At 36.4% G+C, this 23,492-nt stretch overlaps 1 protein-coding gene across 1 annotated transcript; it reads left to right on the forward strand.

Annotated features, from left to right (window-relative positions):
• Positions 1 to 178: 178 nt before the first annotated feature.
• On the forward strand, positions 179 to 22,872 carry LOC113046930 (potassium voltage-gated channel subfamily H member 4-like). Its single transcript, XM_026208079.1, has 16 exons — positions 179 to 907; positions 8,210 to 8,443; positions 8,932 to 9,063; positions 9,157 to 9,281; positions 11,540 to 11,801; positions 12,376 to 12,533; positions 12,789 to 12,996; positions 14,174 to 14,368; positions 14,570 to 14,769; positions 16,570 to 16,819; positions 18,077 to 18,276; positions 19,006 to 19,044; positions 19,797 to 20,149; positions 20,308 to 20,393; positions 21,209 to 21,285; positions 21,416 to 22,872. The coding sequence occupies exons 1-16, from the start codon at positions 832 to 834 to the stop codon at positions 22,301 to 22,303; spliced, it is 3,483 nt and encodes a 1,160-aa protein (XP_026063864.1). The 5' UTR covers positions 179 to 831; the 3' UTR covers positions 22,304 to 22,872.
• The last annotated feature ends 620 nt before the right edge of the window (positions 22,873 to 23,492 follow it).

The raw sequence follows: 23,492 nt of genomic DNA on the forward strand, positions 1-23,492 counted from the left end.
TTAACCAACTGGTATATTTTTTAGGTTATTCAAGAAACTACATTTGCTGTGATCTACTTGTGCCATTTTTTCCATTGTTACTCTTTGTGCTTCTTCCTTTTGAAAGAGAGCGAGAGAGAAAGAGAACGAGAGAGAAAGAGGGAGGGACAGAAGAGTAGAGAGATAGCAGTGAGTGGAAGAGAGCTGCAGTAGATTGTGCACCTGCCTCAGTCAGGACACAACGGATGAAAAGGAAGCAAAGGGTGCAAGAATAATCTGACCTCCTATTTGGACAACCTAAAAAGCCCAAAAGAGAACAGAAATTCAAAGAAAAAAAGAGACTTGTGGACAAGCTGTGTGGAGACTGAGGGGGACATTGAAGAGACACAACACAAGCAACAAAGGAAAGAGATGAAGCCTTGTATACTGGGCAGCTTTTGAGAGAAGAAGACAGAAAATCCCGCTGTTTCAGGAACAAGAGCAGAGCAGATGTACCAAACTGATGGGCTGTAGAAAATGAGCGCAATATCACCACAAATTAGACAAACTTAACCATCCAGGCATAGACTGCTGGGCGACAAGAATGCATCCTACCAAACTACGGTTTCCTGAGCTCAGCGTAGCATCTGATTACTGCACCACATGCTCTTTAAAGCAGAGACACTGAAGATTGGAGTTGAAACTGCTGCAGAAGGCTTTCCGCTGAACTGATACGATCCTTAACAAGCAGCCATTAGCACCTTCTACAAGGCAGCCACCAACACAGTTTGAACTTCAGACAAAATCACCTCACCTCTCTAGTTTCACTCGCTCTCTGTTCTGTATGTGATGGAGCTCTGAGGATTAATCATCATGCCTGTGATGAAAGGGCTCCTGGCCCCTCAGAACACCTTTCTTGATACCATCGCCAAGCGCTTTGATGGCACACGTGAGTAATTCTGTCAGAGCTTTTATCCTTGGAGACTCTGAAACTCTTTCTAATGCAACTTCTGACCTTATGTATAAAATGTGAAAGCTGTTTCAAGTCTTACTATGTTAGGCTTTAATAATATATTGAATTAGCTTTTATTTAATATTTTTCTTTTATTTTGTCCGTTTCATTTCATTCGTGCTTTTATCACTTTTATCCTTTGTTTCTTAAAAATGTAAATCTTTAACTTATTTTATAATAATAATTATGTTACTACTTTCATTTTTAAAATTGGTTAGAAGGCAACATTTCTTTTTTAAGTAGAATTTACATTATTATATTATTAATATTTAGTTTAAACTTTATTACTTTTAATTAACAATAACAATACTGTTTCAAATTCTCAATGACTAGTTAAGAATCTGTAACTTCAAAGGCTAAAGACTTTTTTTGCTCATTAAATATTTTTCAGACAGTTTTTTAAGCAATATATGTAAACATTTAAAATATAAATATTTAAAATAATGAGATTATGTTACATCAATTGTAAAATAAAAAATCATCACGTGTAAAGATCAGAATAATTGAATGAGAAATACAGAATGTCTTTCTCGGGCAGATTCTATTTGCTGTGATTTAAGATCTTCGTATTTGTCATTTAAGCCATCATATTGCTTTTTATGTTTATTGCTTGTTCCTTTGTTCAGAGGCTCTCTGTGGGAGTCCCTTGTTTTATGACAAATTAAGTGAGCATTTTAGGCTAATAGGAGCATGTCATTATGGTGTGATTACAAAAAGTATGCATATGTCATAAGAAGTGCAGTATGAGTCAAATATATTAAGTGTTTACTTAATATATTTGAATTCAGCAGGCAGATTAATGCAGAAATGTTGCCATCCTTGAAGGTTGAATGTCTTTTTTTAGTGTCAGTAGGTCAGAAGAGGAATGTGTTGTATCATCTTGAGAAATTGTACTTGGTAATGTTCTATAGTCGTGTTTTTTTTTTTGCTGTATTGATAAATCTAGGCTGAACTGTTGTATTTGAGCATTTGTGTGTGTACAGAACTACTTGAAAAAACCCTGAAGTGTTATTCATTGCAAGAACGGCACTCAATGTTCAGTAGGGTGGGAGTTATGCTCTACAATTATTTGCAAGTACGAGCAAACAAATGATGGAGGGCAATAGATGATGGGATCATTTTGTGTAAGTGGTCCTCACTCCCTCTCTACCTGCCATCATGTCTGTCGAGAGAACTCAAAGCACACCAAAGCTATGAAGGTGGGCATGACTAAACCTTGAATGTGCGATAGTGTGTGCTGAAGTGTTGAATTTCCCCTATCTGCTCTGAACTGACAGACACAGTGGTGTTAGTGTGTTATAGTCTGATCCTTCAATACAGGTGTAAGTCACAGAGTTTGTTCATCTCACCCAGTCATTTAGGATACTCAATGCTTTGTACACTGCACCCAAATCTGATTCATTTTTCAAATGAAATCTTTTTGTGTCCTCTCAGAAAAAAAGTTCAAAAGCTTTCATTGGGGCAGTACCCTTTAAAAAGTTTACACCTACCTTATTTACCCATAAAAAAGGTACATATTAGTACCTAAAGTATATCTATTAGTACGTTTTGACAAGGTACTGAGAGTTTGTCAAAGGGGTGAAATCAGATGTGTTTGTTCAGCGCATGTGAATTTGAACACTATGGGTTGAATTTGGTGATGCAAATACAAATAATACAACAATGCAAAGACAAAATCCACTTAAAAACCAATTCAGCATCAGATTTTGTGTAAATGTGGTTTGAACTGGGTTTGTAAGATTGGGATTTCATATAGTTTTTTTCTGTTCACACTACAAACAACTAAACAAATTCAAACTGGATTCACTTTGAAATGTTAAACTTGCTTCAGCTGCATTCTGTGTTTATTATCTGCTGCATGTGTGGTAAATGTGTATTTCATTCAGCCCAACACATATAGGTTTCACTATTGGTGCAAATACACCAATAACCGGTGACTTGTTTTGATTTTTTCACATCAAGTTTGGACTGCAAGAACCTTAACTAGACTTTTCACTCTACGGTCAAACAGATTCTAGGTACAGTTGTACGTTTCAAACAGACAGTCACTGAGAATCTTGTTCTGGTCTAATAAGAACTCGCACCATCTTCACCCAGCCTGAATATCAGATATATTGAAGCATCTGGTGTCAGTCTTCCTGTTTAGACTGTAAGGAGTCTCTTAATGAGCTCTCAGGAGATTTCGCCATCAGCAGCCTTTCACCTTTTCAGCACTCGTGTGTGATTAGGCTATTAAAAAAAGAAAAATTACAAACCAATGGCAGCACCTGCTCAACAAGCAGAAATATTTATAGCCATATGTGACCCTGGACCACAAAACCAGTCTTAAGTTGCTGGGGTATAATTGTAGCAATAGCCAAAAATACATTGTATGGGTCAAAATTATAGATTTTTCTTTTATAACAAAAGTCATTAGGATATTCATGTTCCATGAATATATTTTGTACATTTTCTACTGTAAATATATGAAAACTTATTTTTTTTGTTTAGTAATTTGCAATGCTAAGAACTTCATTTAGACAATTTTAAAGGCGATTTTCCCAATATTTTGATTTGTTTGCACCCTCTGATTCCTAATTTTCTAATTTAGCAAAATATTGGTCCTAACAAACCATACGTCAATGGAAAGCTTATTTATTCTTTCAGATGATGTATAAACTTAATTTAGAAAAAGAAATTGACCCTTGTGACTGGTTTTGTGGTCCAGGGTTACATATTATCTAAAAATAAGCAAAAGGCTTTTGCTTTCTCTTGTCCTTTCTTCCTTAGCTACTGCTTTTCTTTGGAACGTAGGGGGAAATGTCTCTGCGCGTTGCTCTTAACAAAAGCAATGTCCTTAACTCACTGTACAGCCAATCATATAAATCAAATGAATCATTCCCTCTGCCATTCGGGGACAGATTTTCACACTATGAAATGTCACGCTGACCATTTGCTCTCTCACTTTTCAGAACAACCTCCTGCTATCGTGTCACACCCGTCCTAAGCAACACTGGCTGTCTAAATTCAGCGTCAGTATGTACATGTGTGAGCAAGAGACGTGATGTTGAGAGTTTGTATGCCTCGGTATCGCCACCCTTCTCTCTCTCCCTTGTTTTTTCCTTTCTCCTTCATAATCGCTTAAATCACTTTTAATTAGCAGTGGCAGACTAAAGGTCTGAAGAGGATTATTAAAACAGAGAGGTGCTTGACAAAGCCTTGAAGAATCCATGTCCTCTTTTTTAGCCTGTACTTCATTAAAACTATTGTTTTGATCATGCATAACAGTCTATATCATAAAGTTAGTAAGTTTTTTATGTTTTTGCAAGAAGTCTCTTTATCCCACCAAAAATTATATATATGTTTAGTGCTGTCAAATGATTAATTGCATCCAAAATAAATGTTTTTGCTTGCATAATATATCTGTGTTTTGAGTATATTTATTACGTATATATAAATATACACACATGCTGTAGATGTCTATATTTATATTCATATAATTTATTGTAATGTCGTTTGTAATGGGCTTTATTGTTTTTGCCTTGTCGCTCCAGCCAGGACATAGCATCACAGTATGGTGAAGGGCATAACATTTCTGTCACACGCTTGAGGTATTCGGCCAATCACAATGCACTGGATAGCTGGCCAATCAGAACACACCTCACTTTTCAGAACGATGAGCATTTAAGAAAGGTGGAGCATAGAGGAGAAACAATAATGTACAGTGTGTGGAAAATAATGTGTTTTTTAACCTTAAACTGCATAAACACATTCTTTTTAGCAACATGATGTGACCCCTTTAATATAAAATATTTTATATATATATATATATATATATATATATATATATATATATATATATATATATATATATATATATATATATATATATATATATACAGTGCATGCATGTGTGTGTGTGTGTGTTTATTTACTTATACATAATAAATATACACAACACACATACAGTACATATATTATGAAAAAAACATTTTTTTGGATGTGATTAACTGTGATTACTCAATTGACAGCACTAATATAATATATATATATATATATATATATATATATATATATATATATATATATATATATATATATATATATATAGCCTACTTTACAATGTAATTTATTTGTGATGCAAAGCTGAATTTTTAGCATCACTATTATTAGTCTTCACTTTAACAAGCTGATTTGCTGCTCCTGAAACATTTATTATTATTATTATCCATCTTAAAAACAGTTGTACTGCTTAATATTTGTGTGGACCCTGCGATAGAAAGTTTAAAAGAAGAGCATCTATTTAAAATGGAAACCATTTATAACATTATACATGTCTTTACTGTCACATTTGATAAATTGTGTGTGTCCTTCCTGAGTAAAAGTATTCATTTCTTTCTATTAAAAAAGAAAGTATTACTGTCATGTCGTGTTTTTCATAGCCTTGAGACTTTTTTGAGGTGCCTGTTCAGGAGCATCCTGGCTATTGCCTCAGTTTTAACATCTGTGTATATTTTATTTGCAGTTATTTGCAGCTTTCTCTTGACAATTTAAGCCTAGTGTCATATATTCTCTCATCCTGCTATTTGCCAAGTATTTTGTGTACTGTACTGTTAGTCATTTCGGAAAAAAGAACATAAGAGTGAAAATGTCACAGCAGGTGTTTTGAAAAACCCATTTCTTTATGCGCGGGTGTATATTTTCTCTTAGATTGCATAGATAAAAAAACAGTTTTCATAGTTTCTATTAAAAATAAACTATAGACACAGTTTCCTGGTAACCTCAGCGACAGAAATAAGCACACGACATATGCCTTTTTATATATATATATATTTCCATAGCAACCAGATACCAAGAACACCTTAATACCAGAGCACATAATGATAGTTTTCATAGCTGTCAGTTGCACAGTATCATCTCACCATCTAGGAAATCTGAATCTGTCAAAACCATTGGCTTCTGCAGCACTAACTGCGTGTATTTGAATGGATCGATAGGGAAAAGATTGCATGTGTGAAGAATATATACACAGTGTATATGTTTGTGTGTTTATACATGAGTGTGTATGTTGTAATTTACACATTTTACTATCCCACCTAGTTCTGAATAACATGATTATTATATCCCCAAATTCTGAACTAGGCCTATTTAGTTATATTCTGAACTTTTCCTATTTTTGAGCGCAATGTTCTTCATAATGCTGGCTTCACGTCTGGTTTTGGCCTTTTTTGGGCTTGTTCTAGCTCTACAGGTTGATATTAAGCATATTTTTGCTTTTGCATCTAGAGTAGTATTATAATGTGCAGCATTCTTGCTAGCTTATCTGATACCACAGACAGATTCCAGCCTGTGATAGGGATAAACATTAAAATCGTGCAAGACAAATTGGCAATCTCAAGTTACAATCTTGCATGTCAACTGTAGCAGAATAATTTTAGATCAATAATATCATTGTATGAAATAATATTAGCAACAGATGAAGTAAAACCCTATCAGACATCAAGTGCCTTTCTCATATGTACGCATATCAATGGATGAAATCCGATCCCCCGAATAGTGTATTTGCTCATTTAAGAACCTCGACCTCTTCATATCCTCATGCTCTGGTTCATGATGTCAGTGGCGTAGAAGCAGCGCTAACACTAGGCTTGTTCTCTGTGCTGAGGTTGGTGGTGAGCTCATGCATCTTATTTATAGTTTATCTGCACCAGCACTGTCTATTGATTCTTACACAAGCAAGGAACAATTGAACGCATGGATGGATGAAACGCTTTGTGTAGATGTGCAAAGTGAAACATGAGATGGAAAAATTACATGTTGTTAACAATATTTAAAAGGGGGCTACAATAGTGTTTGGTATATTCGAAGTTGTTCACATTGTTAAAGAGATGGATTCTCACGCTAAACATGACCAAAGTTTAAAAAAATAATAATTTGGACAAATCTGAAAATCTTACTTCCGGGTTTGGTACAAGTTTCCAGTAGCCCCTCAGCCTTCTCCTTTCGGCTGTTTTTTTTTTCAGATCGTGGATCTTATGACGTAGACGAGAGCGGAACATAGAGCGGAACTCCTTATATGAGCATTTCTCTGGAAAAGCGCGCTCGCGCACACACATTAACCAGAGGATAGCAAGACAGCGCACATCAAAACACTTCATTGGGAGATCGTCGCCAGCGCTGCATAGGATTTGTTTGAGAATGTCTCCAAATAAGTGTGTATTTGGATGCGAGTGAAGGTTTACCGTGTTCAGCTTCCCAATGAACCCAGTTTTACATGAACAGTGGATGCGGTTTTATTTTCCAGGGCAGCAACGGAGTGTATGGTAACTCCCATTACTTTCCTGCAGAGACCTACAGGTATACTTGGCTTTTTACAGAGAGAATCGGAAAGATGTATTTTTCTTTTATAAATATGAAACTAAAGAGTTTTTGGTTGCACTTTATTTTACAGTATGTGTACTAACATGTACTTACAGTGTATTTATCTAAGAAAGTTCTGGTAATACAAGGTAACTGCATGGGGTAGGGGTAGGTTTAGGGGTATGTTCAGGGTTAGTACCTAGTTATTACATAGTTATTGTAATTACTATTATAGGAACAGGACTGTAAAATAAAGTGCTACCGAGTTTTTGGAGATATGAAGGATGCAGTACTACTCTATAGGTACTCAAGGTTAACATGAGATTAGGTAAAACTGTATGTTATGTACCCTTTAATAATGGTTTTCCATTATGATTATTTGTCAAAGCTCTTCTGAATGACCAAATTAGTGGATATAAATTATTTTCTGTGTGTTTGTTCATTAATGTTGATCAAGTACACAAATAAACTGAGTTTCGATGCATATATTACTTCCACATGTGTAGCTTGTGTACATGTTCAGTAGCATCAGGAAAAGAGTGCTGACCAGTTTGGGGACCAAAATACTCAAAACTCATACACAAGCACCCACGGTCAATCGATTCTTATATAATCTCCACCCCTGCAAAACTTGGGTGAAATGAATAGCAATGTTGTCATGGAAACAGTACACACATCTTTTAGTTTTCTACCAGTGATCTAAAGAATTCAGAATAACAGGAAATCTATAATTAGCTTGCTAATGAGCAGGCGAGAAGGAGCAAGTACTACTGTATATGGTAATACAGTGTTCTTTATATGATAATGGTGAACATCCTGAATTAATTTTGCAAAGTGGGTGACTTTTTTACATCTCACGGTTTTCCAATTCTTTCCTTTGTGTGTCTTTGGTGTGTACAGACAGTAACTTCCTGCTGGGAAATGCTCAGGGGAGTCGCGGGTACCCCATCGTGTACTGTTCGGATGGGTTCTGCGAGCTCACCGGGTTTGCACGTACAGAGGTAATGAAGAAGACATGCACATGTCAGTTCCTGCATGGACAGGAAACAAGTGAGAGAGTCACTCAGCAGGTGGAGAAAACCCTGGAAGGACAGAGAGAGTTCCAGACGGAGGTCCGCTATTACAGGAAGAACGGTAAAGACCATTCATCGTATCTTTTGCAGAACTTCATAAAATGAGAAATGTAACAGTTTGGACATAAATGTCTTTACAGTCATTTTTGGTCAATGTAATGCATCCTTGCTTAATAAAATTGTAATTAGTTTTTTTTTTCTGAATGAAAGACTATCACAGTTTCCAACATTGTTGTCAGCATTGATAATAATAAATTATTAGACTGATTTCTGAAGGAAAATGTAACACTGAAACACTGAATAAATTACATTTTAAAATATATTACAATAGGAAACCGTTATTTTAAATTGTAATACTATTTTACAATATTACAGTTTTTACTCTGTTTTGGATTAAATATTGCAGCCTTGGTGAGAGACGACTTTTAAAAACATTCATTTTTTTTATTATTATTATTTTTTTATTAATCTTAATTATTCCAGACTTCAGACCAGTCATGTATATTTCACATATCTGGAGCTTTCATAGTTTGCCTTCTGTGACCCCAGGTACCACATTCTGGTGTCTGCTGGACATTGTCCCTATTAAAAATGAGAAAGGAGAAGTGGTTCTTTTTCTCTTATCCTTCAAAAACATCACTGACTCGTATGGCAAATCACATCCGGGCTCAAACACAGAAGGTAACTGACCACATTTGGATCCAAATAATAGTTGTTCTTTTATCATTTTGGCATCTGTATTTTTGACACTTTATATACTTGTGTGTTTGTCAGAGGACGGCCCTCACAACAGGAAGTCCGGTGGAACTCAACTGAGTCAAGCTCGTGAGCGTGGCCGCAGCGTCCTGTACCATCTGACCTGTCAGTTCACCAACACCAGCAAAAGGAAGCTGCCAAATGTAAGTAGATATGAAAATCATTCTCACTCACCTTTGTGGAGGATTTAGTGTGGCAAATCAGAGTCAATATTCTGAAACATCAACTGAGTATGTTGCACTTACAAGTAATGTGGCATCCAGTTAATAAACTAAGTACAAATTACTGAGCGCTGTGCACCTATCAAATATGCTTGATTAGCAAAATTGTTGAAAAAGCCGAGTTTTGATGAACCCAAGTGCAGCTTTTATTCAGAGTAATCCAAACATCCAAACAAACAAAGAAAAATTTGACTTGTCATGAACAGACTTGACTCACCGACAGCATATTACAACATCAATGTTCGACAGGAGACAATGGCAACATATTTATATCAAATAATACAGGTCACAAGAACCAACCAGACAGATTTGAAATCAGAATCTCAGGTAAAAATATTAATTCATGGTAAAAAAAAAAAAAAAAAAAACATCTTTGAATGAACAATTGTTCAAATCCCAAAATCGCTCTTGTGCTCTATGCCTATTTTATTCACTGTGTGAATTTATTCTGCTGTACTTGTTCTGCTCAAGTTAGAAGGTTATTTCTGTGAGTTTGCAGTCTGTACTGAATGTTACAAAATTAAAAGAATAATGGCACAAAAGTTCTTTATTTAAGATGTCCTTGTGAACTGCAAGCAAAAAAAAAAAAAAAAACATACAGCATGTTCAGTGTAGTCCATTCCCAAAACTAAATCGAGGGAATGCAATAGTAATCGTGTGCACGTTTTAGTACATTGAGGGAACGAATTAGTAAATCGTGTGCACAATTCATTAATTTTTTCTTGCATGTCATGTGTGGGGCTCCAACAACCGACTCTTTCAAGTCGATTCTTTTATCGAATAATGAGAGTGGGGTAAGTTGAGCCACCACCTGTATCTTGGAAACTGTACAGTTTTACTGTCAGGTGACCATGTATTTTGGAACCATCCATCATTTCTGCCAGATTAAAAGGAGAAACATATGAGAGGAGTGGAACGCACCCATTAAAAGCTGTTTTTGGCTGTTTGTTTCCCAAAATGGTAGCTATGTAGAAAATGCTGTGGGGTAAATTGATCCAACTTTCCTCGCCATAAGACATTGAAGTTGAATCTCTACATCTTTAATGTGATATTATGCAACTGGTTTAGATTATCATAATATATACATATTATTTGCAGTTTATTCGATTTTTGATAGTGACAAGTGCACCAAAATCCTTCTCTAAACAGAGCCAGATTCTTTTTTTTTCACTTTGTAATCATATATATATCTTTACACCTGTAGTCCCTAATGTCCTGGGTGCGTTTCCCAAAACCAAAATTGATAACCTGTTGGCAACTTAGTTGGTTGGCAATGGGAAATTGCATTGCAACCAACAAAGTTACTAACCTAGTTACAGTAGCAACTATTGTTTTGGGAAATGCACCCCTGTTCGACATTTAAGAAAAAATACCATGCCAAGAATCTTTTGACTAAAATGTTTATTACTTTTAGTGACATTTACTCCTTCATTCTTATTCAGTTTTTATTTAATCTTACTCAACAAATTCGGTTTAGTCTGTTTTGGGGAAGGATACAACTTTGGTGTTCAACAGAAATGCAAGCAATTAAAACATTGTAATTTAAACTTCATTTGGTTGGTTTTATGTTAAGCCACCTTTAATAAGAAAGTAAAAGAATGAAACTAACTAAAATAGGTAAATTTTGTTACAATTTCCACATGGGTTTTGGTCAGATTTTGCACTCAGATGGTGCATCTACCGACTGACTTGGGTCAACTTACCCCTAACCTGGAGCAAACTGAGCCACATTAGTTTGAGTATATTTCACTTATATTCCTCTACTAAAGCTACTAAAAATTAGTGGGTTAAGATGAGCCAATATTAACTTTTGTGGTCCTCAAGATAATGTCAAATAGATAGAATTACAATAAAGTATCTACAGTAAGTTCAGGATGTTTCCTACCATTTTAAATTATTAAAAAATACATCTCAGACAAATGGTTCTTAAAATATGACTTATTATAAAAAAAGTGTTCCCTGAATCGAGAACGTTTTGAGTCAGAGTCCAGGAACTAAGGACATTTTCTCTTGTGGTGAGGTACAATTAGCATTAAGAGTTGCCCTGGCATTTCAGCACACTCTTAGTAAAAATGATATCTAAGATTATATTCTAGTTTCAAATTACTCATGTGCAAGGTTTATAATTCAAACATATGTTCGAAACAAATAAAAAGATGTTCTTTTCATGTTTTTCACAGCATGTTTTTTCACCGCCGACTCTCCCGGAATACAAGGTGGCATCGGTGCAGAAATCCCGCTTCATTTTACTTCATTACAGCGTGTGCAAAGCATTGTGGGACTGGTTGATCCTCCTTGCAACTTTTTACGTGGCTGTCACCGTCCCATACAACGTCTGCTTCTCCTCCCCTGACGACAGCGAACCTAGCAACCCGGACTGTGACTCCGCCTCCAGAACAACCCTTGTCAGTGACATAGCTGTGGAGATGCTCTTCATCCTCGGTGCGTGTGGTTTTGTGGAAAATTGCATCCTATGTCTCCTTTTTGTGCTTCATGTCTACCTCTGTTCCATTTCTAAACAGTGCTAACTTCTGAGTGCTAACTCTGCAGAGCTCAGAGCTGCTTTCACCTTAAACATGTTAACAAAGTGTCAATCACACGCTCATTCCCAACCGAGACCATCTTTCAAATCCACTCTCCCAATATAACCTGTTTTTTTACACAAAGCATACAACTAAATCTCTTTTATATAAAAATAATATTACTATGAATTATACAGAAGCCCCACTGTGACCTGAAGCAAGTGGTGATTTAATAAACCCCATGCAGACAGATAAGTGGTTGATGGGACTAAATGTACCATGGAATAAGGATCTGCACGGAACAGGATTCATGAATATTTATTCAGTCCAGCATGTACGAGGCTTCATCACTCTGATTAGCATGTTTTTAATATTCATGCTTTTACAGTCAATATTGATGTTTGATTGAAAGGGCACTGTTTGAGGGCTCTGGTGAGAAATTTGATTTTTGAATGCTGTAAACAAATCCTATTTTGGTTCATTTGTTTTCCTAGATATCGTTCTGAATTTCCGAACCACCTACGTTGGGCCTGCGGGTCAGGTGGTTTATGACACTCGCTCCATCTGTTTACACTACTGTACTACCTGGTTTGTCCTGGACCTCATCGCTGCGCTGCCCTTTGATCTACTCTATTTATTCAACATCTCAGTGGTGAGAATGCATATTAAACATTTAAATACTATAAAAATAGTTTTTTTTTCTATTGTGTTTTGTCATTTTGTGAGTCATCTTTTATTAATCATATTTATTGTATATTACAGTAGTGGTTTCATGCAGCCAAAGTTATACATGTAGATTAATACAAATTAAACTTTTGACTGAGAGTTGATGATTTCCCTTCATTTTTAATATTTATCATCATTTTCATAGTGTAAGGCTGCACTTAATGTGTGTGTGTTTTGGTAGACTTCCCTCGTGCACTTGTTGAAGACCGTGCGTCTGCTGCGTCTCCTGCGCTTGCTGCAGAAGCTGGATGGTTATTCTCAGTACAGTGCTGTGGTCTTGACACTACTGATGTCTGTATTTGCCCTGCTGGCACACTGGTTGGCCTGCGTTTGGTACGTCATTGGACGCAAAGAGCTCGCCAGCAATGACCCCCTGACCTGGGACATTGGTAAGGGACTGTATGGTTTCTCTGTGTATTAAGATGCCAGATATATTCACTGCCATTGAGCAGTTCAGGGCTCAGTGAGATTTTTATTTATTTTTTGTTATTATAAACGAGTCTTAATGTTATTTAAGACTGTGTTTATTTGATCAAAAATACATTAAAACAGTAATATTGTAAAATATTATGACAGTTTAAAATAACTGTTTTCTATTTTAATATATTTTTAAATGTAATTTATTCCTGTGATGGCAGAGCTGATATTTCAGCGTCATAACTCAGGCCTTTAATGTCACATGATCCTTCAGAAATCAATCTTATATGATGATTTGATTCCAAATAAGTTTTTGGATGGTAGTCATTGTTGGGGAGGTTACTTTGGAAATGTAATAAGTTATGGATTACAAGTAAGTGCCCTATTTAAAATTTAACAAGTAGTGTAACAATTACAGTTCCTTTTTAAAATAATGGAACTGATTACATCTGATTACTTTGTTAAGTTACTTTTCTAAATTTCCATTTGAACTGTTAATCATTTTCAAACATTTAAAGCAGGCAGTAGAACTCAACAATGATTACTGTCAGGGTTTCAAAATCACTTGAATTAAGATCAAAATAATTGATTATTAAAGCACAGCCACCACGAAATCAGACTTTAGCACCTTTTTACTTGAGGCCAAAACAGATTTTAAATCATAACAAGATATAGTTGAATAGTTATAATACAGTTTTTAAAATCAAAACTTTTCCCAGCTATGGCAGGAAACACTGGCATCAGTGCATTGGAAAGAACAGTTAATCTTAAAATGTAAAGCATATGCATAAACCCAAATAGGAAATAAAACAAGCATGTGTCCTATACTCTTGAAACATTGCTGTCTCATTGCTGTCATTGCTGAAAATAAATCCATTAAATCTTTGTGTGTGTGGAAATATTCAGATGTAGCCCCCTTTGTAATCTTTACCATTTTCCTAAGTAACTGTAATTTAATTGCACATTTTAAAATTAGAGTGACATTTATTTTTTTATTAAATTATATAATTATTTTACATGTAACAATGGTAGTGTATAACAATTGATTGCTTGTCTTTTAGATCACTAACTTTTTAAGTCAATATGAAGAAGATGTTTCAATCCCTTATTTGTTTTTTCACCTGTTTCCACGGTTTCTGTGCTCTGTAGGTTGGCTGCAGGAGTTGGGCAAGCGTCTGGAGACTCCTTACACGAATGGTACAGTTGGCGGCCCATCTTTGCGCAGCGCCTACATCGCATCGCTCTACTTCACATTGAGCAGTCTGACAAGCGTTGGGTTCGGAAACGTCTGTGCCAACACAGACGCTGAGAAGATCTTCTCCATCTGTACCATGCTTATCGGGGGTGTGTTCACCAGTGTGTTTCGGGCCTCATGTATAATTAGCTTGTTTGTAGGTCAAGAGAGCCTCATTTTGGTAACCATTTATTTTAAAAAAAAGTTTCATTTCAGAAAGTTTGGTATCTAATTTAAGATTTAGCACATATTGTTCACTGAGATGACTCAGACAGTCAATTATTCAAGACTCTCTTGCATTCTTCTCACAGCCCTGATGCACGCCGTGGTGTTTGGAAACGTGACAGCCATCATCCAGCGCATGTACTCCCGCCGTTCGCTCTACCACACACGCATGAAGGATCTGAAGGACTTCATCCGTGTGCACCGCCTGCCCCAGCAGCTGAAGCAGCGCATGCTGGAGTACTTCCAGACCACTTGGTCTGTCAACAATGGTATCAACGCCAACGAGGTGAGACCTTACAAACTATGCCATGATGTAGTTCCCGAACGGGGGCTGTGGAGCATATGACTGCAGTGTTTACACGGTGCCATGAGAGTCTAATTCACTTGCTTCATCTTCAATATATAATCGAGTGGAGGCTCAGGTCGGTTCTTTGTTTTAATATAAAGCGTTTTTAGAATAAAGTGTTCTATGGAGTTCAGTGCAATATAAAGGGTTATATATAGAACCCCAATTACGTTTTTTTTTTTCTAAGCGTGTAGAAGTCCCCATCAGAGTTTGATAACATACTAGTATCATTAGATGGAGAACAATTTATGAGCACAGATCTAGGTCACAGCTACTTTCAATAAGCTAATTATAGCTTCTTGAGACATTCACTAATGCAGAATACTGTCATTGTTATAACAGTGGTAATTGGATCGCCCACAATGAAAAGACCTACATCTAATTAAAAAAGAAACAGGAAGATCTTGGGTGTTGTGTTGGGGAAGATACTTTAAAGCTGTAAAAAGTTACAAGCTACTAATTTAAAAGTTTAGTTATACTACAGTTAAAGATATTCTTTTAAAAATCCCCAAAAGTAGGTAGTACACTGTTTTTAGGAGCGGTTTCAAGCCTTCAAGGGTTTTTTATTTAATTTCATTTTATAAGCAAGTGCATACATTTGAAGACTTTATAATGCCATTTATATACAATGAAGACATTTAGCATGTTAAAATAGTATTATTAGTATTATTAGTAAATAATATTCTGAGGAAATTGTTTCACTGAAAAATATAAAGCAGTACAACTGTTTTCAGCAGACTGGAGTAAATTAAAATATATTTGAATGGAAAACTTTTATTATAAAATTGTAATAATATTTCACAATACTGCTGGATTTACTGTATTTTGTTCAAATAAATCCAGCCTTGTTGAATATGCGAGACTTTAACATAAAAAAACCATACTGGCCACAGACGTTTTAACAGTAGTGGATATAAAGAGATCACATATCTTTTTATATAATCACGTATCTTTTCATATGATCAAGGTAAATCATTAGAAAGATATTCAAATAAATTAAATAAAACTAATAAAAACTAAAAAAGTCAGATTTTATTTTCAAGTTGGAAATCATAAACAGTAGCATTTCGGTACAAATGTACAGAACATATCCATTTAAAAGAATCTGCGAATCATTCTTGCATATTGATTTAAATGAACCATTTGAACTGATCGGACCATTTAGAAGAACATAATTTCATAATTTCTTCAGCTCAGCTGTAAAGCTTTGTGCGTAAAAAAATATTAGAGCAAAAGTAGCATTTTGCAGTAAAATCGACATTATCAGCTGCAGTCACACCACTAAAAAGGAAGTTTAGTAAGTAGCAATGCTACATTTAGTAGTTACTCCCCAACACTGTATTTGTGGGAAGAAAAAAACTGAAGTGTGGTTTAGCTCATTTACACTCTGATCTGTCATGCTACTAATTTATGCAGTGATTGAAAAACAGCACAAAAAAGCACTGCAAACAGTTAACAGGAACACCCTTCAAATAGTTACTGTACTCTGCTGATATTGCATCTTGTTGATCACATTGAAAACAGTTGATGCACAACAAAATAGAAAGACCTTAATAGGAATATTAAATTATTACATGCAAATTTATTGCTATACTGTACATTTACACACCAATTTACCATCAACCACAGCTTTTAAATCTTGATTTGTTTGTTTTTGTTTTGTATATTAAGACACAGCCATGACCTTTACATCACCCCGTGGCATTGTGGGTAATGTCCATTTTTCTTCCTGTCCGTTAGCTTTTACATGACTTCCCAGACGAGCTGCGGGCAGACATCGCCATGCACCTGAACAAAGACATTCTGCAGCTGCCGCTCTTTGCCTCCGCCAGTAGAGGCTGCTTGCGGTCACTATCTTTGCACATTAAGACCTCCTTCTGTGCACCTGGAGAGTACCTCATTCGTCATGGAGATGCCCTGCATGCTCAACACTTCGTCTGTTCAGGGTCTTTAGAGGTCCTCAAGGACGGCATGGTGCTTGCCATACTGGGTATGTTATACAGACATATAGACAAGAGGCTGTGGAGGGGTGTTATCAAAACAGTCACAAAGTGATCCAACTTGTTTAGCCCAAAATGAAAATTACCCCATGTTTTACCCTCAAGCTATAGTACATGTATTTGATTTTCTTCTTTCAGATGAGTACTATCAGAGTTATATATATTTTTTTAAATGACAGGGGTCCCCCAAGCTTTATAATGGCAGTGAATGGGGGCTGAGATTTTGAAGCCCAAAAAAGTGCATCCAACCATCATAAAAAGGGCTCCACATGGCTCAGATGGGTAAATAAAAGCCTTCTGAAGTGAAGCGATGTGTTTGTGTAAGAATAATATCCTTATTTACAATACACGATTAATCACATCCAAAATAAAAGTTTTTGATTATGTAATATATGTGTGCGTGTGTGTGTGTGTGTGTGTGTGAGAGAGAGTGTGTGTGTGTGTGTACTGTGTATATTTATTATGTATATTTAAATACACACACATGCATGTATATATTTAAGAAAAATATATATTTTTATATATTGCATATATTGAATATACTGTATAACAAATTATATGAATATAAATATATACATGTAAATACATGTAAATATTTTCAAAATATATACTATATATGTATATATAATATATGTGTGTATTTATATATATACATAATAAATATACACAGTACACACACACATACTATTTAAATTAAAACTTTTATTTTGGATGTAATTAATCGTGATTAATTGTTTCCCAGCACGATTTATAAACCATAATCTCCTTTAAGCTCTTTTTTTTTGGTTTCAAAATCTTGACCCGCATTCACTACCATTATAAGGCTCGGAAGAGACAGGATATTTTTTTTATGTAACCCTGACTGTATTTGTCTGAAAGAAGAAAGTCATATACTGTACACAAGGCTGAGTAAATCATGGGGTAATTTTCATTTTTGGGTGAGCTATCCAATCCTTTTAAAAACCCAGTCAACTTCCTGCAGGCAGTGCTTTCAGTCCATGTACATCTAGCAGGCTAGATCTTGGCAAACAATATTTTAAAACAATGAAATGTTAGTACCAGCTGTCGTGGTTGATGCAGCTGGTGCAACTCAAGCCAAATAAATAAGCATCTGCTAGTCGAACTGATAGATTGATAGATAATGAATTAAAACGATAAGCTTGGATCTGCACAGGTTCTGTTTATTTTGGTGCAATTAAACCAAACAACTTGACTGGCGTGTACTAACATGTTTGTCTGGTGTACAGGTAAGGGAGACCTGATTGGTGCTGACCTGCCTGGGAAGGATCAGGTGATCAAAGCTAACGCAGATGTAAAGGCTCTGACTTACTGTGATCTGCAGTACATCAGCGTCAGAGCGCTGCAGGAGGTTCTGGAGCTCTACCCAGAATATGGCAGTCGCTTTAATGAGGACATACACCACAACCTCACCTACAACCTCAGAGAGGTAAAGTACCATGTGCAAATTACATCTGGAACTGATTGGCCAATCTCTGTTTTCAGAGTTGCAGAGTTTTATATTTTTGTGACATGCATTTTAATGACCATTAAACCATTGTCTTTTCAGTTGACTTTCTTACATTGCTCTGCTAGTCTCTTGTATCATTCAGCTGTCCCTTTCTTTTATAAACAACAATTCAGTCTTAAATTGAATCATCACATCAAGTTCTTTTATCTGATTGGTTTGGGAGGTATTGGTGCAATAAACAGAATCACATATAATTAATTTCAAAATATTTTAAACAACAATTCATTTTTTTTATGTATATATTCAGTTCATTCACTACCATTCACAGGTTTGGGGTCAGTAAGATTTTTTCAAGTAACTCTCTTCTGCTCACCAAGGCTGCATTTATTTGATCGAAAATACAGTAAAACTGTAAAATTGTGAATTATTACTAGTTATTATTATAACTTTTCCTTGTATATCTTTTGCATAGATGTTCAGCACATAGTTAGAATGAGCTTGTATAATATGTGCATGCACTTCTTAGCTTCTCAAAGCATGGTACAGAGTAAAAAAATACAAGAAGAAATAAAACAAACAATAAATCAACAAGGCATAAAACAATTAACAATAACCAGGTTGCATTAAGTGTTGTACCACATTGGCATGTGTGCTCTGTTTTCGAGCTTGATACATTATGGTTCTCATAGTTTTCATTTATCCCAACAGGGCCAAGCCAGATTCTCTCGCTCAGCTCGACTCTCACAGGTAACGAGCAGATTCATCACATACTTTCACAGTCCAAAATGTTCAAGTTTTTACATTCTTTTTAACCTTTCCATTCACACTCTCAATTCTGCACACAGTCATATCCATACTTACAAAAGGCCACCTTGCATAAGCTCCCAATTATTAGTGTGACTCTGAACTGCAGACGTGTGTGTGTGCCACATCAGAGTTGGCGGCAGCAACTCATCTGGATGTGGCTGAATCCTCTTGCTGTGCCAGCTGTCTTAATGATCAGAACAGCTACACACACAAGCCGAAGGGAGGATACACACAGAGTCACACACACAGAAGAAAACGATGACACACACAGAACAGTGCCTCATAGATCATTTTGAGTATTCTTTCCTAAAAGCTGAGAGCATGAAACCCCAAAAAACCCAAAAGCGAGCGGTTCATATATATAAAAAAAAAGAAGAAATGTATTTTTATTCCTTTTTGAGTTCAGTTGGTCTATTTAATGAAGTAAATCCTATGAGTACATATTAGATGTCAGGTTGCCATGACTCACAGTTTGCCATCTTTGCAACACAATTATCTGCTTAGGTTAGATATTTCTTTCTAAATGTTGTCCAGTTTTTATGTTTTGATGATTGTCAATTTCTTATGCCAGCTGCATTTATTTGATTAAAAATAAAATGCAAACCGTAATTGTGAAATATTGTTAAAATAACTCATTTGTACTCTAATATATCTTAAAAGGTCATCACCAAACCCCTTTTTTTTACTTCCAGGAACACTTCGATGATTCCAAGCTGCCGTTTATTGTGGAGGCAGAGCAAGAGGAGGATGCTGGACAGGACCTGGGCAGGAAGCCCTTGCTCTCTGGCTTGGCCGGTCCGTCGTCTCAGAATAATCTGAGTGCTATGTTAGGGGAGGAGTTTCGAAACCTTAGCATGCTCCGTCTCTGCAGATCTCCCATTCAAAGCTCCCGGGTACAAAGCCCTTCTCTTCAGATGCCACCCCATGAGGATCTGTGTCCAGCTGCAGTTCCTGTCCCGAGAATAGACAAGATCCCCTGCCACAGACCAGCCAAACTACTCATTCCCACCCTGAATTGTGTCAGCCCACTGGACCTGAGCCCCCGGTGAGAAGAACCTAGAATTCATTATTACTTTTTATTATTACATTCCCTACAATTATTTTTGACATAATCTCTAGAAACGAGGAAACATCCAAATACAACGATTATTGATACTTAGAGCTGATTACTGATGCACTAATATTCTCTTGTTTGACCTGTAGGGTTGTCGATGGCATTGAGGATAACGAACATAGTTTTCACTTCAATGTTGAGCACAGCGAGCCATCTCCGAACACAGAGGTCAAAGGTGAGGTGTGCATTATGGTTTAGATCAGAGGTTCTCAACATTTTTTACTCCAAGACCACCTCACTGTCCATATTTTAGAGTTTGACACAAACTCTAGAAAACTTTATTTTTATCAAAATTTGTCGAGGCCCCCTGGTTGAGAGCTATTGGTTTAGATTTACTGTAGAAATGCTGTTGTATAAAACACTGTGTAAGTTTTTAGACTCGTGATGATAATTCGGTCATATTTTTTTATTCATTTATATTAATTAATTAAATGAATCGTTTCAATCAAAATCTATAAATCTCACACCAGTCGAACTGTCCCTTTCACTAAATATGTCAACACGCTTTTTACATGTCTTCATTGTACTATTATGTTATTAATAGGAAATGTCATTGCAATTGACAACCTGTATGTTCATGGTCACACTTTAAATAGTGTTCTATTATGACATAAAGGTCAAAAATGGTTTGGCCATTACCCAGATTTCCCATTTCATGTAAACACCTTTTTTTTGCATTCTGGCAGCTTGTTAAATATGCACATTGCTTTCGATTAGTTATCCGTGTTTTGATGTACATGTACAGTAAACACACTCATTATGCTCATTTAGGTCACTGTTAATTGTACCCCTACTGTCACTGGTAAACACAAACACATAATTGTTATTGGTTCACTTCCACTGAAAAAAAACAACAGCTGCAAATTCAGTCATTTTCGGTTGCTATAATTCAAGGAGCGGGAAATGAGATCCTGGTGGAAATTATATATATTATATTATGATACATTTTGCTTAAAAATGTCTGTTTCTTACTTCTTTTGGTCTTTTTAGACCCGTTTCAGGTTGGTGCAAACCTTCTCCTTGAGACAGAGGAGGTCAGACAGAGTCTCCGTCAACTCAATACAGAGGTATCAGGAAAAACCTACTGTTAATCTTAAGCAATAATACTTTTAAATAACAGTTTTTCTTAATATTAAATAGTGTTTATGACATTTATCACCGTTAATTGTCATTCACTATATTCTGATTCTGTTTCAGATGAACCACCTGAACCAGGAAGTGTCCTCACTGACCAAGGAGCTCCACGAAATGATGCGATTCCTGCATATGCATGTGACCCCACCTCACTTCGCTTCCTCTTTCACCCCCTTCAGCTCTTTCAGTTGTCATACATCATCCAACTGTACCAACGTGGCCTCCTCGACCAGCGACTGGCCGTCCAGGCTGGCTTTTAACATGTCTGCCAGCCCTTGCCTGCAGCCGGAGGCATCTCAGAGAGATTCTTTAGGATCCAGACACACATGCATTTGCAGCGGGAGCCATGCCCAGGAAAGAGGCTCCATCTTAGGGCAGGAAGGGGACATAGAGCACCTCCATCAAGCTCCCAGTCCTCACTCAACCTATTTTCCATGCTGCCCTGACCAGGAAAGGGTCGCAACTTTGGGTGTAGAGAGTCAGCCAAACTCATATCAGACTTCTCAAACTACACCCAACTCTCCTTATCTTGGACAGCATGTTCCTCGCAATGGCGGGTCACTCTTAGGCTTGGTGGCATTTCCATCCAGTGGTTTGGCTCCTCAGGTTAGCAGTGGGAGTCCCACTAACATATTGTCTCTGTGCACCCATAACATCCAGAGTCAGTCGCATCCATCTTTAAATGTACAAATGACCTCTGACCTGCACACCAGGGCACCCACACCCATCCATTTATCAGTTACACCAACCGGCCCATCAGAGCCTCTTACTGCAGTCAGTTCACTTTTGCATTCTAGGATTTGTAGTTCCAGCTTGCTGCACTTCCCCACAGGTCCAAGACAGAATGACATGGTGGGATCGAGTCCTGTTCACACACTTGAGCCCATCGTATCATCCACTGGAGAGAAACAGGGGAAACCAGGACCTGCTGAAGAGCGACACAATGACTGAGCCATCGCTGAGCAGGAGAGATGGACATATTAAGAGTATTCTAACATACTCTTTTTCTGCTGCATGGATAATGCCCCCATTTTAACCAAATGCAATGCATTGTGGGAGCCTTGTATGTGGGTTATGCTAGACATGCACGATAATGTGCAAAACCGTGCCTATTGTTTCAGAATCACCTCTTTTTCAATTCGTGTACGACTTAAAGGTCTGTGACTCATGCTTATTTGTATTTAGGTTAAATCTGTTTCCACTGGTTGGATTTATTTTACTCCATATGGCTTGATTTTACATCGGCGGTTTTGCAGTGTAGGTTTTGTATAAGACGGTGTCCCTTAGGACTGAGTCATAGATTACGAAGAGTCAGAAATTACTGGCTGTTATCACGCTGCATCTCTTTCAAAGCCTCATTTTAAAAACACTTTTGTACCTACTTTCATGATTTAATAACAGAACATTAATTGCATCAATTGCAATCTAAATTCGGTCATCATTTACTCCCCTTCATCCTCTTTTCAAACTTGTACAACCTTCTTTCTTCTGTGGATTATAAAAGAAGGAATTTGGATAAATGTCTCAGTTTTTTTTTTTTTTTTTTTTTTTTGCCTATACAATAGAAGTCAGTGGTTATCAAAACTGTGGGCTTACTAACATTCTTTAACATAACATATTTTGTGTAAATTATGAAAGCAAAAATGACAGAACTTTCATTTTGTAAGTGATCTATTTCTTCATTTTAAAAAAAAACTATTTATTAAAGCATGTGCAGAATGATATAAATGTATTTTTGTTGCAGAGCCTCTTTTCTTTTTTAATTGTCGGAAAGAATTAAAATAAAAACTTGATTTATTCTTTCTCTTCATATATCTTTTCTGGGCCTTTTTCATACCGCTATTGTTAAATAAATCTTCCATTTCCTTATCTCTCGACTGCGCCTGACTAAATTAAATGACTTGGCGTTGTAAAAAAGGCATTTGCCTGTTGAAAATGCCCTCTTCAGAGAATAAAACACGAAACTGTTGGCCAGCCACTGCTCGTTTAATGGAGTAGATTTGATTGGCCCATTACATGCGAAACCAGGCTGTCCGTCCTTAAATTAAAAACCAAAAACATTTTATTGGCACTTAACTAGGCTGCTTTGTGGACAATAGCAGTAATATTTTAGCTCTACAGTACTTTTCAGGCTGATCAG

The sequence above is a fragment of the Carassius auratus genome, chromosome 28 (assembly GCF_003368295.1).
Source record: "Carassius auratus strain Wakin chromosome 28, ASM336829v1, whole genome shotgun sequence".
In the NCBI taxonomy this organism is placed as follows: Eukaryota; Metazoa; Chordata; class Actinopteri; order Cypriniformes; family Cyprinidae; genus Carassius; species Carassius auratus.